Source organism: Dunckerocampus dactyliophorus, chromosome 5 (assembly GCF_027744805.1).
Source record: "Dunckerocampus dactyliophorus isolate RoL2022-P2 chromosome 5, RoL_Ddac_1.1, whole genome shotgun sequence".
NCBI classification, from domain to species: domain Eukaryota; kingdom Metazoa; phylum Chordata; class Actinopteri; order Syngnathiformes; family Syngnathidae; genus Dunckerocampus; species Dunckerocampus dactyliophorus.
Window position 1 is genome coordinate 13,282,255 of NC_072823.1, and position 14,681 is coordinate 13,296,935.

The following is a 14,681-nucleotide window of genomic DNA, read 5'->3' on the forward strand; positions in this document are numbered from 1 at the left end:
TAGTCAATGACAACACAACTGAACAGAAAAAGTCGTTTTTAAATGAAACCTTTTATTATTATGGGAGAAAAAAAATCCAAACCTACATGGCCCTGCGTGAAAAAGTGATTGCCTCATAACTTACTAACTGATTGAGCCACCCTTAGCAGCAACAACCGCAATCAAGTGTTTGCGATAACTTGCAATGAGTCTTTTACAGCGCTGTGCAGGAATTTTGGCCCACTCATCTTTGCAGAATTGTTAGAATTCAGCCACATGGGAGGGTTTTCCAGCATGATTCAATAGGATTCAGGTCAGGACTTAGACTAGTCTACTGCAAAGTCTTCTTTTTTTCTCTTCAGCCATTCAGAGGTGGACTTGCTAGTGTGTTTTGGTTCATTGTCCTGCTGCAGAACCCAAGTTGGTTCCAGCTTGAGGTCACGAACAGAGGGCAGAAATTTTCCTTCAGGAATACATGGTTCAATTTATCACAGCAAGTCTTCCAGGTCCTGAAGCAGCAAAACAGCCCCAGACCATCACACTACCGCCACCATATTTTACTGTTGGTATGATGTTCTTTTTCTGAAATGCGATATTACCGTTACGCAAGATGTAATGGGACATACGCGTTGTTGTGGGGTGTTTTGTGACCTCTTGGATGAGTCGTCGCTGCGCTCTTGGGGTAGTTTTGGCAATTGAACTCTGGTGTGATAAATCACAGATAAGTTATGTTTTAACGGCGGAGGTGGGGGTAGCATCACTTTTTCACACTTTTTTCACACTTTTTTTTACACTTTTTCTCCCTTAATAATAAAAACTGCATTTTGTGTTCAGTTGTGTTGTCATTGACTAATATTTAAATTTGTTTGATGATCTGTAGCATTTAAGTGTGACAAACATGCAAAAAAAAAACTCAGAACACTTTTTCACACTGCAGTATACGCTATATGTCTAACTGAATGCCTTCTAAATTCTGTTTAGACTCTGATGCACTAATCTAGCAGAAAAGAGACTAATATCTCTCTGACAGCATCTATCAAAACTGACAAGGACATGTGCGTGTAACACTGGGAAAGAAGCAATTCATATTAAATCAGATAGTTTTTCATCTAGCACATTGAAGAGGTGTTGTATTGTGAACGAACGTGTCCACCCTCTCCATTACCATCTGGCTCGGAGCTGGGCAACGACTGTTTATCATCCTGCGTGGAGCAGAGCCTGCTGTTGCCAACCTCAGGCTCTGCCTAATAGGCAGGACAATGATAAGAGCTTTACAAACACGGAAGGAAGACGCCTGCTTCCTTACAAATCGGAGATGTGTCAGCTTCTCTCCCCCCAACAAAGCAACACAGACACACAGACAATTGTCCCCCTGAACATTCACTTTGCTGCATTCACTCAGCCTGAGCCTCACTGAAACATAACTAAACATTCATCCATATTCTATGTCGCTTATCCTCACTGGGGTCGCGGTTATGCTGGAGCCTATCCCAGCTGACTTTGGGCGAGAGGCAGGGTACACCCTGGAGTGGTCGCCCGTCGTTCGCAGGGCACATATAAACAAACAACCATTTACACTCACATTCATACCTATGGACAATTTCGAGTTGACATACCTAAACATGCATGGGATATTCAATATATCATAGCATACTTTGTAGGGATGTAACGGTGCATGTATTTGTATTGGGATTTTTTTTGGTACAGAGCCTACGGTTCGATACAGAGGTGTACCGAATTCCCACGCAGCATGCATTCAAAGTAAAAGACAGGAAATGGTTCTTTGTTTACTATGTAATCAAATACAAGCGGTCACGAAACACGCCACCGGAGCGCAGATCCAGACATGCAAGGCACCTCCACAAGCCTGAGGAGTGTGCGTTAACATCGCAATGTAAGGCGAGGTGTGGAAGCATGCAGGAGACCTAACCTGACTAGCAGGAGTCATGACAAGCAGTAGTGCTAAGAAGACAAAGCCTTGTGGCACTTTGCCTTCCCGGTGAAATACATAAACCTGGGGTGTCCGAAGTTGGGCCGGGGGCAACGAAATGGAAAACAAAAGCAGTGAGCTGGCATTGATCAGCTACAAGCTGGGACTATTAACACAGAACTTCAGCCAATAAGGAACTTACATATAGTAAAAATAAAATATTTATTCATACTGTTCAACTCTTACTGTTGTACCTGCATTCTTTCAATATCAATTTTTTTTTTTTATTCAATAATTTTATTTATTGGCCAATTAGTTTTATGGTTTGTATTTTTTTACCGAACTGTACAGGTACATACCGAATAGTGAGGATGTTGTGCCTTTACAACCCTACTGGTTTGTGTATCAGAGGACTGTCACCTATTATAGAAATAATAATAATAATAAATGAGCACGCATAATTAATACTCAGCACACACACACATTCTTCTTGCTTCCTGCCAAGTTTCAAGCTAGAGATGTTTTACATTGCTTCACTGTGATAATGAGTGCAGATATGTTTTTCAGAACTTGTTTTTTCTCAACTTCTAGTTAATTTGACCGGAGAACACCAGTTTACAAATAGAAGAATGTTCAAAAAGGACCCGATGTTTGATGGCATCATTTTAATTTTAAACGAAATACTCTCTTCAGTCTGCAGTAGTCAGTCCATGTTGTTGCTTTTGCGCTCTCATTTGCATTCTTGCTATTCCTCAAAGGCTGCATGCATGAATGTTGTCTACCTCCCTTAGTGAGGCCAAATTCAGATTTTAAATCCACAAGCTCATGTCCTTACATAATTCCAAACATTTTTGAGTGTAGCTTAAAAAATATTTCAGTTCATTGTTTTTCAACATTTTTTTAATTTATTTCAGGCATTTTAATTTACGCATGAAGAGAGATACAACCTTGTTCAGCCCTGATTTGAAGGTGGATGTTTCAGGAGTAGAATCAACCTATGATACCTCTCACATCTACACTGGAGAAATCTACGGTGAGAAAGTTCTTCTTATAGTGATGTGATCTGTGATGAATGAATGTTACGGTACTGTATGTCCCGTTCCGACTGCACAGTACTTAGTCTTTGCTCACAAGTACTGCCGAGCCTGTACTGTGTGGTGAAAAAGTGGCAATATTGAACTCATTGCTACAGCAGTGGTGCAAGAAAAGTACAGCAATTGCTGACTTCCTGTGACTCCTCTGTTTTTAATAACTTTAATTTGTCTTACCAGGTGAGAAAGGTACCCTGGCTCATGGCTCCATCGTAGATGGTAAATTTGAGGGCTTCATTCAGAGTTACCACGGCAACTACTACGTGGAGCCTGTAGAGAGATACCTGGAGGGCAAAGACGTGCCTTTCCACTCAGTCATGTACCATGAAGAGGACATACGTGAGTCCCTGACAATTACACACTCCCAGCAAATTAAAACTGACCACAAAGTCGAAGTTTTGTGTAACTTGCTGCATGCATATTGATATGTGTGATCCAGAAGTGTTAGGTTAATCCAGTCTATCTGATGCAGGCAGGCTGGTGTGAAACCCCCTTAAGAGCAGAGCTACCCAGGGTGCTCATTAGCTGAGTAACATAATCTTTCTCTCAGGCTACTGGCTCATTTAAGTTGTCTGTACAGTGTTGCTTATAATAGTGAACATCACACACACTTATTTTTAACACCTTTTTACATATACTGTAGAATGCGATAAATCAATGAAGGACAGTACAAGCTTACACAGTAGAGCGAGCGCGCATGCGCGAGTGAGGGAGGGAGTCCCAAGTGGCCTATGAGTATACCCATTAGCTGATCATGAAGAGCATCAGAAACAGAGTGACTCAGGGGGGTTAAGTAGCTAATATTGTCTCCATAATCCTGACAGTGTTGTGTCGGCCTCTTTCACCTAGATTATCCACACAAGTATGGCCCAGAGGGAGGCTGTGCTGATCGCACGGTGTTTGAGAGGATGAAGAAATATCAAGCCTCCGCTCTAGAGGAGCCGTCCAAGGTGAAGCTTCACCACACACTTACAGTAAAAGCTCAGTGTCGCTATAAATCTAATGTTTATGCTCTTGGTGAGAGCCATGTGCACGACCAGCCACATCACTAATGATTTACACACTCTAACAAGATTCAGGAAAAGGGATGCATCAAATAATCTGCCTTTACAAAGATAATGCTAATGATATATGTATGCCTTAATTAATATTCACAGAATAATGTTCTTTTTATGATGGATGTGGTTTTGTAGTCGTGTATAACTGCACTAGATCATACTGATAGCTGTTTGTAATAGTTTGGCCTACGCAGCTAAATAAGGTAATGAGGCAGAAGGTGGAAAGCGGTGGCTGGTTGGTGTATATGTTTTTCCAAATTGTTTCAACCAGTGTGGTTATTATAATTTACACATACAGTACAATAAAATTGGACACATACTGTATGGCGTGAATATATGGATTTAGAGCTGGAAAAGTAGTCTGCAAAAGCAAATCAATTCAATGAGAGGGTTGTGCATTGCCCAGATGCTTTTTTACACTTGAGTCCTTTTCCTTCCATGCACCATACATCAAGCTTATGTACCTTTTTAAAACCAGAGCCTAGAAATAGCTAGACATGAATTATTCAGCAGAAGTTTGGTTGTAAATGCTCCATACAGTCTACTTTATGTTTAATTTAACACCAGTGTTTTCTACTTGGTCACACCAGGCACTCCAGACTGACCTTAATGACTCGGTGATGCTGAGGAAGAGGAGGATGGCCCAGGCTGAGAAAAACACTTGCCAGCTCTTCATCCAGACTGATCACCTCTTCTACAAGCGCTATAAGACCAGAGAGGCTGTCATTGCTCAGGTGAGACAAACTCACGGGGGTGTAGAAGTGGGGGAAATTTGGAACGGTGTACCAGGACCCCAAGCCCCACGGGTGTTTGTAATTCTTTTTTGCTTTTATATAAATATGTCAGTTATAAAAACCGGCATCATAAATGTTAAGTTAAAATCATAATTGTTAAGCTAAAATCAATTTGGAAAAAAAGGTTGCTTTAATTAAATTAAGACTGTCTGAGACTACCTGTTAGGAGTGTCACAAGATCTCATGACATTAAAACATGATAAGGCTTCTCGGGAGCACTAGGGCTGGGACGATAACAAATAAATTAATCACACATAAACGAAAATGAACTCGATCATTTTGCCGGTCTCAATATATTGCCGTGTGCATGCATGCCTTTTTTTCCTCGTCTTTCACCTCTAAACAGACAGGAAGAGAGTTCACTCTGTGCATTGGGTTCAGCCGCTTAGACCTCCATGTTCCACAAAACAACAACGAGAACGGAATGAGTCCTTTTGTCAGTCATAGTCTCTATCTCGGTGGGTGGAGGCGGGGCCGCTAGCATAGAGTGCAAAGAGTATAGCCTTGTGAGCAGCAATGCAAGGTAATGTAGTAGAAATTAAATTAGTTACAATAGTGAGTAATATTAGTTACATTAGTTAGTTTTATAATATATGTAATATTAGTTACTTTTTGTCCTGTCCAAAAGGATGTCTAAGCAGATAGTATCGTTGATCTAAATGCTAAACAAATTTTCTCTGCCAGGGAAAAGTGTAAGATACCGGTTCGTGGGCAGGGGGCCGAACCGGGACCAGGCCGGGTGGTTGGGGACACGTGCCCTAGATGATATGTAAAATGGCGACTCACTGATGACGGACAGTGGAAGACCTTTATAGCCGTTGTATTTTAATAATAACAATTGGGGGGAAAAAAGATACACGGCAAGAGCATATCGATAATCCGTCGTAGGCTTAAATATCGCAATAGTTTGATATACACTTGAATTTTTATCACACCCCTGGACTGTAGCGTGTGCTTGTGCGTGTGTGTATGAGGGATCAGAATTTGGTGCTATACCCCCGCAAACTCATAAGGCATTTGTGATGTGAATGCTACTCAAGACACACTTTTGATTGTGTGGCTTTGCACGCTATAGCAGCTCATGGCAGTTGCTCTTCGCACAATCTGCATTCTAATGAGCATGTCAAGCTTTTTTTGTTTCAACCATTTGAAGTGTGAAATGTCTGCTGATTAGACCAACTCCTTTCTTTCTTTCTTTCTTTTTTTTTTTATCCCTGGGGGAGAAATTCTATTTTTGTTTGTTTATCTGACTTGCCGGTACACGTGAATCCCAACACATACTTTATACAATGCAAGTCCTTCCAGAGTGAGCTGAAGCAACTAGTACATTTAGTTCTGTTTAGTGTATGTATCAATTTTGTACATTTCAATAGTAAGAGGTGGGATCAAGGATGGGCTTCTGAGGAAATGTCCGTGATTGACTGGAGAAATGGGAGAAATTAACCATCTCCTGATCAGTTAATTATTTTTTATTTACCTATATAATTTTTAATTGAACGGGAGAATCTTTCTGAATGTTGTGAACTCCTGTTTCAATGCTAGTGTTGCCTCGAGCAGAATAATGCTGCTGTAGGAGTGGCGAATGCAGTGTTGAGAATGAATGCACAGCACCGCTGCTGGTAGCAGCCAACTAACTAACTAACTGACTGTGCATTAGAGAAACAAACCCAATCTGTTGTCACAAACATCTTGACAGTGCCCTCAGAATAAAAATACAATATAACAATAATTATATTTACAAGACAATTTATTAACCCATTGCTGACTGTATTATTGCCGTTCATACAGTGAATTTGAATACAGTCTGAATGTGAAAGTGCGAAGTCTGACTTTTTCTTATAATGTTGTGCTCATTATACCCTTTTAGATCTCCAGTCATGTTAAAGCCATTAACGCTATCTATCAAGGCACAGACTTTTTAGGGATTCGCAATATCAGCTTCATGGTGAAAAGAATCAGGGTGAGTCTTTTTTTTTCCGTTTTTGTTCCTGTTGTTACCATTTAAAACATGCCCTTTAAACATGTCCTCTTCCTCCCACACAGATCAACACCACCAGTGACGAGCGGGACAAGTCCAACCCTTTTCGTTTTGGCAACATCGGGGTGGAGAAGTTCCTAGAGCTGAACTCTGAGCAGAACCATGACGACTACTGCTTGGCATATGTTTTCACAGACAGAGACTTTGACGATGGTGTGCTGGGTTTGGCCTGGGTGGGAGCCCCCTCAGGTATGACAGAAAGGAATAAGTCAATAAATATAACCAGTAAATCCAAGCAATTGACTTTGTTTTAAGTCATTCTTACATCGTGAGGTTGGAATCTTAAATTATGTGTTAAAAATAATTTATTAGATCATACTGAATACGTGTGTGTGCCTTTTTAACCTGGGTCAATGTTTATATCATAGTTAGTGAGGCATTTATGATTCATAAACACTGCATTGCTTCTCACAGCTAAAAGAAATAAACATTTTATTGATGCTTGAGACTGCAAGTGACTCAGGTTGTTATGGGAACAGAGTAAAATATGAAAAATGATCAGTTTTTCCTGGTAAAATGATCAGGTGAAATTTACAATGTTACTGTATACCCCTCATTTTTCATAACATTAGGATTGCTTTAATGTAAGAAATGAGTGCTTTGGATGGTAGGTTGTTAAATAGTGTTCTTGTGGGTGCTAGGGAGCTCTGGAGGGATCTGTGAAAAAAGCAAGCTGTACTCTGATGGGAAAAAGAAGTCTCTGAACACGGGAATAATCACTGTACAGAACTATGCCTCCCATGTACCTCCCAAAGTCTCCCACATCACCTTTGCGCATGAAGTAGGACACAACTTTGGCTCCCCGGTGAGTAACTCATGTAACACATTTACTCTCAGCAAAAAACTTAAATGGAGCGTGGCCACCTCGTTTCCTTTTCTTCTTTTGACTTGTTTGTATTTTCTCTTTCTGTTTCTTGCCCACAGCATGATTCTGGATCTGAGTGTACCCCAGGAGAGTCCAAGAGCCAGGACAAAAAAGAGAAGGGCAATTACATCATGTATGCGAGAGCTACATCGGGTGACAAGCTAAACAACAACAAGTTCTCCATTTGTAGCGTACGCAACATCAGCCAGGTGTTGGAGAAAAAGAGAAGCAACTGTTTTGTTGGTACGGATTACACAGACTGCAGTTGTGCTTGTTCAAAAATAGCATTTACTTTGACATGTGTAACTAGAAATACAGATAAAGTGGTAATGGCTCTAAAGCACATGTTTGTATATGTTTCTGCCAACTAGAATCTGGCCAGCCCATCTGTGGAAATGGCCTTGTGGAGCCAGGAGAGGAGTGCGACTGTGGCTACAGTGATCAGTGTCGGGACCAGTGCTGCTATGACGCCAACCAGCCTGATAACAAGAAGTGCAAATTAAAACCCAACAAAGTCTGCAGGTAAATCACAATCTGCTGTCCATTTGTACTTCTTTCAACATTAAGTGAGATCTTTTTCACTCCACTTAATTATGGCTTTTCCATCAGTCCCAGCCAGGGACCCTGTTGTACTGCTGAGTGCACCTACAAAGGTCGCAATGAAAAATGCAGGGATGAGTCTGAGTGCGCAGAACAGGGCATGTGTAATGGAGTGAGCCCCCAGTGCCCGTCGTCCGAACCCAAGGCCAACTTCACTGCCTGTCATGGCGAGACTCAAGTGTGCCTCAATGGAGTGAGTGGCCAGCGACTTGACGCTGAACTGCAACAGCTGGTGTTCTTCACATAGATAGGTACACTTAACTCATCACCTCCTGCTCCTCCTCCACAGGGCTGCTCAGGCTCCATCTGTGAGAAATACGGACTTGAAGCATGCACATGCGCCAGCCAAGAGGGTAAAGACGAGACAGAGCTTTGCCACGTGTGCTGCATGGAGAAGAGTGAGTCATGTACCTTCTCTGCCTGGAGGAATGTCATTTACAGTGCCTCACATGTCCACACACGTCTTTACTGACTCTGAATCTTCTCTCCAGTGAACCCCAACACATGCAGCAGTACTGGGTCGGCGCGTCTGGCTGGATTCTTCCATAAGAAAGTGACCACCCTGCCAGCTGGCTCGCCTTGCAATGACTTCAAAGGTTACTGCGATGTGTTCATGAAGTGTCGTCTGGTGGATGCAGACGGACCTCTCGCTCGCCTCAAGAAGGCCATCTTCAACCCAGAGCTCTATGAGAACATTGCGGAGTGGATTGTGGTATGTATTTATTTTTTACTCTCACTGGATTACCTAAAAGCAAAGTCAAATGCCCTTGGGGTCGTACAAGTAAAAAAAATAAGACTTTAAAAGCCAGAAGCAACAAGGATCAGTTTTTATGTGAGAGCTGCGATTGCGCAGAACACTGCCAAATTGCCATAAACTACTGTACATTTACACAAAATCTAGCTAGTATTTAGCTATTAAAGTTATCTATCATTGAATGCATAGCCTATACCTAGAGTAAACGCTCGGGGTGTCACAAGCTCTTGCGAGATTAAAACTTGACAAGATTTCTTGTTTGGAGAAAAGCTGTCTTGCGAGAACAGGATGGCCAGAAGCCAATCAGACTGTGAACTATGGCATTGCATGAATGATAATAAACGTAATATGGAAGTGGCAGTGTGCTAGGCATTATTGGATGCGCACATTAAGTGCTTTACACACACTTTAAACCCTGCCAACCAACCTACCTTGGTGCTCCCAGCGTCAGCGAGTGACGTGTGGATGTTTATCCATCTGAGTTAAACAACTGCCACGTTTGTTAATATCCTAGCAGAAGCTGTAGTAATTCTCCATTTGATCAAAGTTACGAGATACAAGATCAAAACATGTTGGTGTTGGGACTTGTCGCAGCAAAGCATTTCATTGGTTATGGCTGCCGGGGCGCTGCAATGATGTCAGCCTTCCTCTATGCTCCTCTGGCTCCCTCTGGTGGACAGAGGCAGCATTGCAGGGCCCCGGCAGCCATAACCAATGAAATGCTTTTCTGGGATGAAATGTGTTATGGGAAAAAGTTAAACTGTTTTTTATTTTAAACTCGTATTGATTATTTGTTAGCTACCTTTTGAGTGTTAAGTTGCCGTGTGATGAGTTTAGCGTTCGTTTTAAGATGACACCGTGAGTAAGACTGTTATATTGAGTAATGACCTCCTGCGATTTCCAATAGGTTGATAATGATCAGCTCGTCATGCATTCACGTACAGCTCGTGATTGGCTCCTGCCAAAGAAAGAGCCACCGTTTCCTCACTGACATGCAAGAGGCACAGTATTTAAACCAGTAGTAGTAGTTCTGAAGTAAAGGAGGTAATGGTGCGACATTACATTACCATAAGCCGCAGGGTTCAAACTTTAAGAAAAAATAGTCGATTGTACACTGGAAATTACGGTATTTATTTGTTTAATCTGTTCTTTTAAACCACTACGTAGCATATGCTAGCCAGTGGTGGTGTTCTTATATGCTTTTTGGTTTAAAAAAATGTCCTCCGGAGCAGAAGAGGGACAGCACCATTTCAAATTGTTAAAATGTTGCTTAAAACATTGCTTGTGACAGTTGACAGTTTGACCCCGGGATGTTTTATTTTTATTTCAGTCTTTTACTAAGGGAAATTAGTTTTGAAATCTACCGAATCAAACCGTTTATAGTGTTTTTTTTGTGCACTGTTAATGGTTTGTTTCTGCTTGATTTTGCTTTTAGGCCCACTGGTGGGCAGTGTTACTGATGGGCATTGCTCTCATCATGCTGATGGCCGGCTTCATTAAGATCTGTAGCGTGCATACACCCAGCAGTAACCCCAAACTCCCTCCCCCTAAGCCACTTCCAGGTGAGTCCAGATTGTCTTTAAACATATTTTTGTAAGATACATACTGTAGTGGTGAGCACCTCTCATCAGTGTCCTGTTGGTTAAATTGTGAAAGAAGTAGAATACACAATGATGTCACTCAGACTGAGTACATGTTCGTGAGTTTTTGTCTGGTCAGAGATTGACTTTAGACGCCCTACACCTTGGACGCTACACTATCACCAAAGGGTTTCAAAAGGGTGGACCACTGCATGATGAAGACAACTCAAGCTAAAGGGCTAATTTGCCTTGTGACAAAAGAGGCCGAGAGCGACAACAAAAGAGAGAGAGACTTGCAGTGTGTGACGAATGAGTTGTGAAGAAGAAGACGACTTTAGTGGTTTTAGTTCCCAGGAGGAGGAGGACGGCGATGAGTGACTTTTTTGGTAGGCCACAATGTCCGGCGCTGATTGGGGGGGAAAAAAGCATTTATTTAACATCTTTTTCTGTGTACTAAATATACCATGTTACAAAGTGGACACCTGCGTCTTACAGACAGATGCGACCTATATATGTACAAATCTTATTTTTCTCTTTAAAATGTAGTGCGTGTGGATAATATACCAGTGCGCTCTGTGGTCCGTAAATTCCGGTAGTCTCACCCCCATCAGTGTCCACAAAGTGTCCCGCTATATTGATGAATGTGCGACCAAGCACCTGTTGTTAGTTTTAGGTATTTTCATGACTATTTTTACACCAAGTGGTGAAAGCTCAACTTGCCCTCGTTCCCTCAACAGGTACTTTGAAGAGGCGGCGAGCGCAGCAGCACGCAAACTCCCAGGTGCAGCACCAGTCTCAGCACGGCGCTCATGGCGGTCAGCGACAAGCGCAGAGGCAGCCTCTGAGGCAGGCACAGCACCAGCGGCACCACCGTCAGCAAAGAGAGAACTATCAGATGGGCCAGATGAGACGCTGAGACCACCACAAACCTCCACCCCCGCCAACCACCCTCCTCCCCCCCCAATGCCTTGGCTCCTCCTTGTGCCTACAGTGGGATAACTAAAGCGTCACTCCATCCAAAGAAAAGCCAGACATGGTTGTTAGTCACCAATGTATTTTCCATCTTGACAGACACACGAAGAAGAGAACACCCAGCAGCTTCCTTCTGGCTCTTTGGAGAGTGGACCGTCAGCCATTTGAAATGCCGCGCAATCTCGCTTCTTTTTCCATCTTCATTTGATTTAGTTTGACTTCAAAGGAGTGCCAAGGAGTAAAGGAATCATCTGTAGCTTTAGTACACTTTGTGATGTGTTTTGGTTCTATTGCGACGTCGTCTTCAGTGACACGCCTGTGGCTGCCGTGCTTTGTCCGTGCTTTTCTCGCGCAATTCTAGCCCCAAATGACAGAGAGAGCGAGCGAGACAGACACTCGGCGGGGATTGGCGGCACCTTTTGTGATTTCCACATGTACAAACAGCAAAAGACACATGCTGCTGCCGTCTCTGTTGTGCAGACAGTCTCCTGCATGTGACTGTACATATTTAGTGTATCATAAGTGAAAACGAACTATTTCTTCTACTGTAAATGTGTAATTCTTCACTCTTCTTTTTTTGTTTTAATTTTTCGGTTAGCGCTCTCAGGACTTTTAACACACAAACGAAGGAATGATGGTCGCTAAGAGCTCTGTGGATGTTGTTGCAGACGATCTGATGCTCTCAGGTCCTCTCTGCGGTCGTCCAATCAGGTGGAGCTCTTTCACTTTGGGTTGCTTGATTTTGAATTTGCCCAACAGTCACCATATCACCCTGTTTTTTTTTTTTTTTTGATAGGTCTTCTTTTTACTGTTTGATTTCTTGCTAACATGTTGCTTGTGTTGTGTGACGTGCTCGATGGGAAGAAAAGGCAACCACCTTGCTTGTTACACCCCTTTTTTCTCCATTTTACCAATTTAATTTAGCTGTATCAAGAATGAATAACCACTAACTGAAGCGTATGATGAGGAGGAGGGAAAGTGAAGGTTGCTGTGGCTTAGTTTAGGAGTGAGTGTGGAAATAAAAATGATTCAGTGGATGTGTGTAAAAAAAAAAAAAAAAAAACAACAACATAGGCTTAAGTCATTCTCTTGTTCCTCAGATAGCAAATCTTTTGTGGGCATGCAGAGGCATTAACTAAATGTGGCTATTATTAATTGACCATGGTCTGTAATATGAGTCTCAACACTTACTTTGACAACTCTTAATGTGAAAATAAAAGGAAGGAGGGCTTGTTGAGGCACTAATTTCACACAGCTTGCTAGTTGACCATCCTGGACACTCTGTTTGCATCAGCGTGCTCTAAGCATTGACATCTTTGTGCACCTGTATGAAGGATGACCTTAGGGTTTTCCTCCTTTTACACGATGACACTTGATTGATGAGATCCTGTCATCTAGGCATGATTCAGCTGGCTTTGGAGAGTATAATACTTTCACACTAACAATAAAGCACATCATTTTTGAATCATATATTCCATGCATTATTCTGTTCCCCCCCACCCCACCCCCCACCCCCGTCAGGCCAGACTTGAGTTTTATTATTCTGTTCTGAGTGCATGCAGTTGGAATCACGACTACCGGTAATACAACACTGTCTTGATGCTGGCATTTGAATCCCACAAATTTGCCCCGAAGAGGACGAAGTATCACAGTTCATGTTACAAACGACAGATGAATCAGGCTTGTTATGTCTGTACAAAAAAAAAGTGCAACTTTTTCAAATGTCATCTCCAGAATTTAACATGTAAACTTGTACAGTACTTCAGAAATTTGAATTCCATTCAAAACCGAGTCACATTTTGATACATGTGTTGATTTGTTTTGCATTCCATTTCAAAGATGTTCATATGTGACAAAGCATCGTCTTAAGTTATTTATGTGTTTGTATCTGAACTGGACTTCTGATATTTTTCTCCACTGTCATCAATGATTATAAAAAAAAAAAAAAGAACACTTGAGTGTGATGGATTTCATTTGACATTCTCAAATTCTTTAGTTTTTGTTATCCTGTGGCATGGTTTGGCTAGAAGAGCAGAAGCATAATGCCTGTAAATTTACTTTCCTTTTCATTTTGTAGTCTTGGTAAACGTTTTTAGAGAAACATGCACTGCAATGTCCAAATTGATTTTTGAAATGTTGTAGGTGATGTAGGCCGGAAGAACACAAGATTAAAAAGTAATACTACTGTCATGATTTTAATGTTCACTGTGTTTTATACAGTATTGCAAATTTTTGTTCACTTTGAACATTTTTACTAAAAACAAAAAAAATCCAATTGTATTGTGCAAAGAGATGTAATTTTTTGGAGTACTTGAACTGCATTAATTAAGCGACTCATTCAATAAAATAGACCGCTGTTTACTGTCAGTCAGGTGTGCTCTTTTTGGTTATCCTTTCCTTAGAGATGGGTCACATATTTGGGGGATCAACGAATAGACTTATTAAACAAAACTTAGCGGTATGAATGTACAGTAATGACCTGTCACAATGTTTTTCAACTAAAGATGATGGGTTGTCTTAAAGTTCTCGAGATTCCTACATGCAAACAGGTGGCATCAAGCAACTTCTCACCAGGCTTGTCTACCTATCACTCAAGCCTACAGACCAGCTGGAAAAAGCTGTCTGAAACGTATGGCAAGTTAGCCAACAACAAAGGAGTTAATGACACTAATTTAAGATAATGATCAACAAAGCAAAATAATCAAAGCAGCTGAGAAATACATACTTTTTTTTAAAGAGCAAGCTACCAGTTGTTTAGCTAATTAAAATAAATAAGTAAATAAATCTTTTGTGTGAGAAAATATTTTTTCCAAAAACATGAGTTGTCTTAAATTCAAGTTGTCTTGTTTTCGGATCAAAACTGTATGTCGGCGGTGTCCACTTTCCACCGGGGGCCGCATACTGAAAAATCAAACAATGTCATCAGTCGCTTCAATGTTGTGATTTGTTTTCTTTTAATTTTGTTTAAATATTTAAAATATTGTGCCTTTTTGCTCTATTTTTCCCATTTTATGTGGTGG

At 41.4% G+C, this 14,681-nt stretch overlaps 1 protein-coding gene across 1 annotated transcript in view; it reads left to right on the top strand.

Annotated features, from left to right (window-relative positions):
• Nucleotides 1-12,727, top strand: part of LOC129181516 (disintegrin and metalloproteinase domain-containing protein 10-like) — a 19,721-nt gene extending 6,994 nt beyond the window's left edge. The window contains exons 3-16 of the mRNA XM_054776829.1: nucleotides 2,824-2,942; nucleotides 3,181-3,339; nucleotides 3,850-3,950; nucleotides 4,649-4,792; nucleotides 6,720-6,812; nucleotides 6,896-7,079; nucleotides 7,532-7,695; nucleotides 7,815-7,998; nucleotides 8,127-8,277; nucleotides 8,365-8,548; nucleotides 8,645-8,753; nucleotides 8,847-9,067; nucleotides 10,545-10,671; nucleotides 11,427-12,727. Of these exons, the coding sequence (XP_054632804.1) occupies nucleotides 2,824-2,942; nucleotides 3,181-3,339; nucleotides 3,850-3,950; nucleotides 4,649-4,792; nucleotides 6,720-6,812; nucleotides 6,896-7,079; nucleotides 7,532-7,695; nucleotides 7,815-7,998; nucleotides 8,127-8,277; nucleotides 8,365-8,548; nucleotides 8,645-8,753; nucleotides 8,847-9,067; nucleotides 10,545-10,671; nucleotides 11,427-11,605 (2,119 nt within the window). The 3' untranslated portion in view covers nucleotides 11,606-12,727. The remainder of the gene's footprint in view (nucleotides 1-2,823; nucleotides 2,943-3,180; nucleotides 3,340-3,849; nucleotides 3,951-4,648; nucleotides 4,793-6,719; nucleotides 6,813-6,895; nucleotides 7,080-7,531; nucleotides 7,696-7,814; nucleotides 7,999-8,126; nucleotides 8,278-8,364; nucleotides 8,549-8,644; nucleotides 8,754-8,846; nucleotides 9,068-10,544; nucleotides 10,672-11,426) is intronic.
• Nucleotides 12,728-14,681: the final 1,954 nt, after the last annotated feature.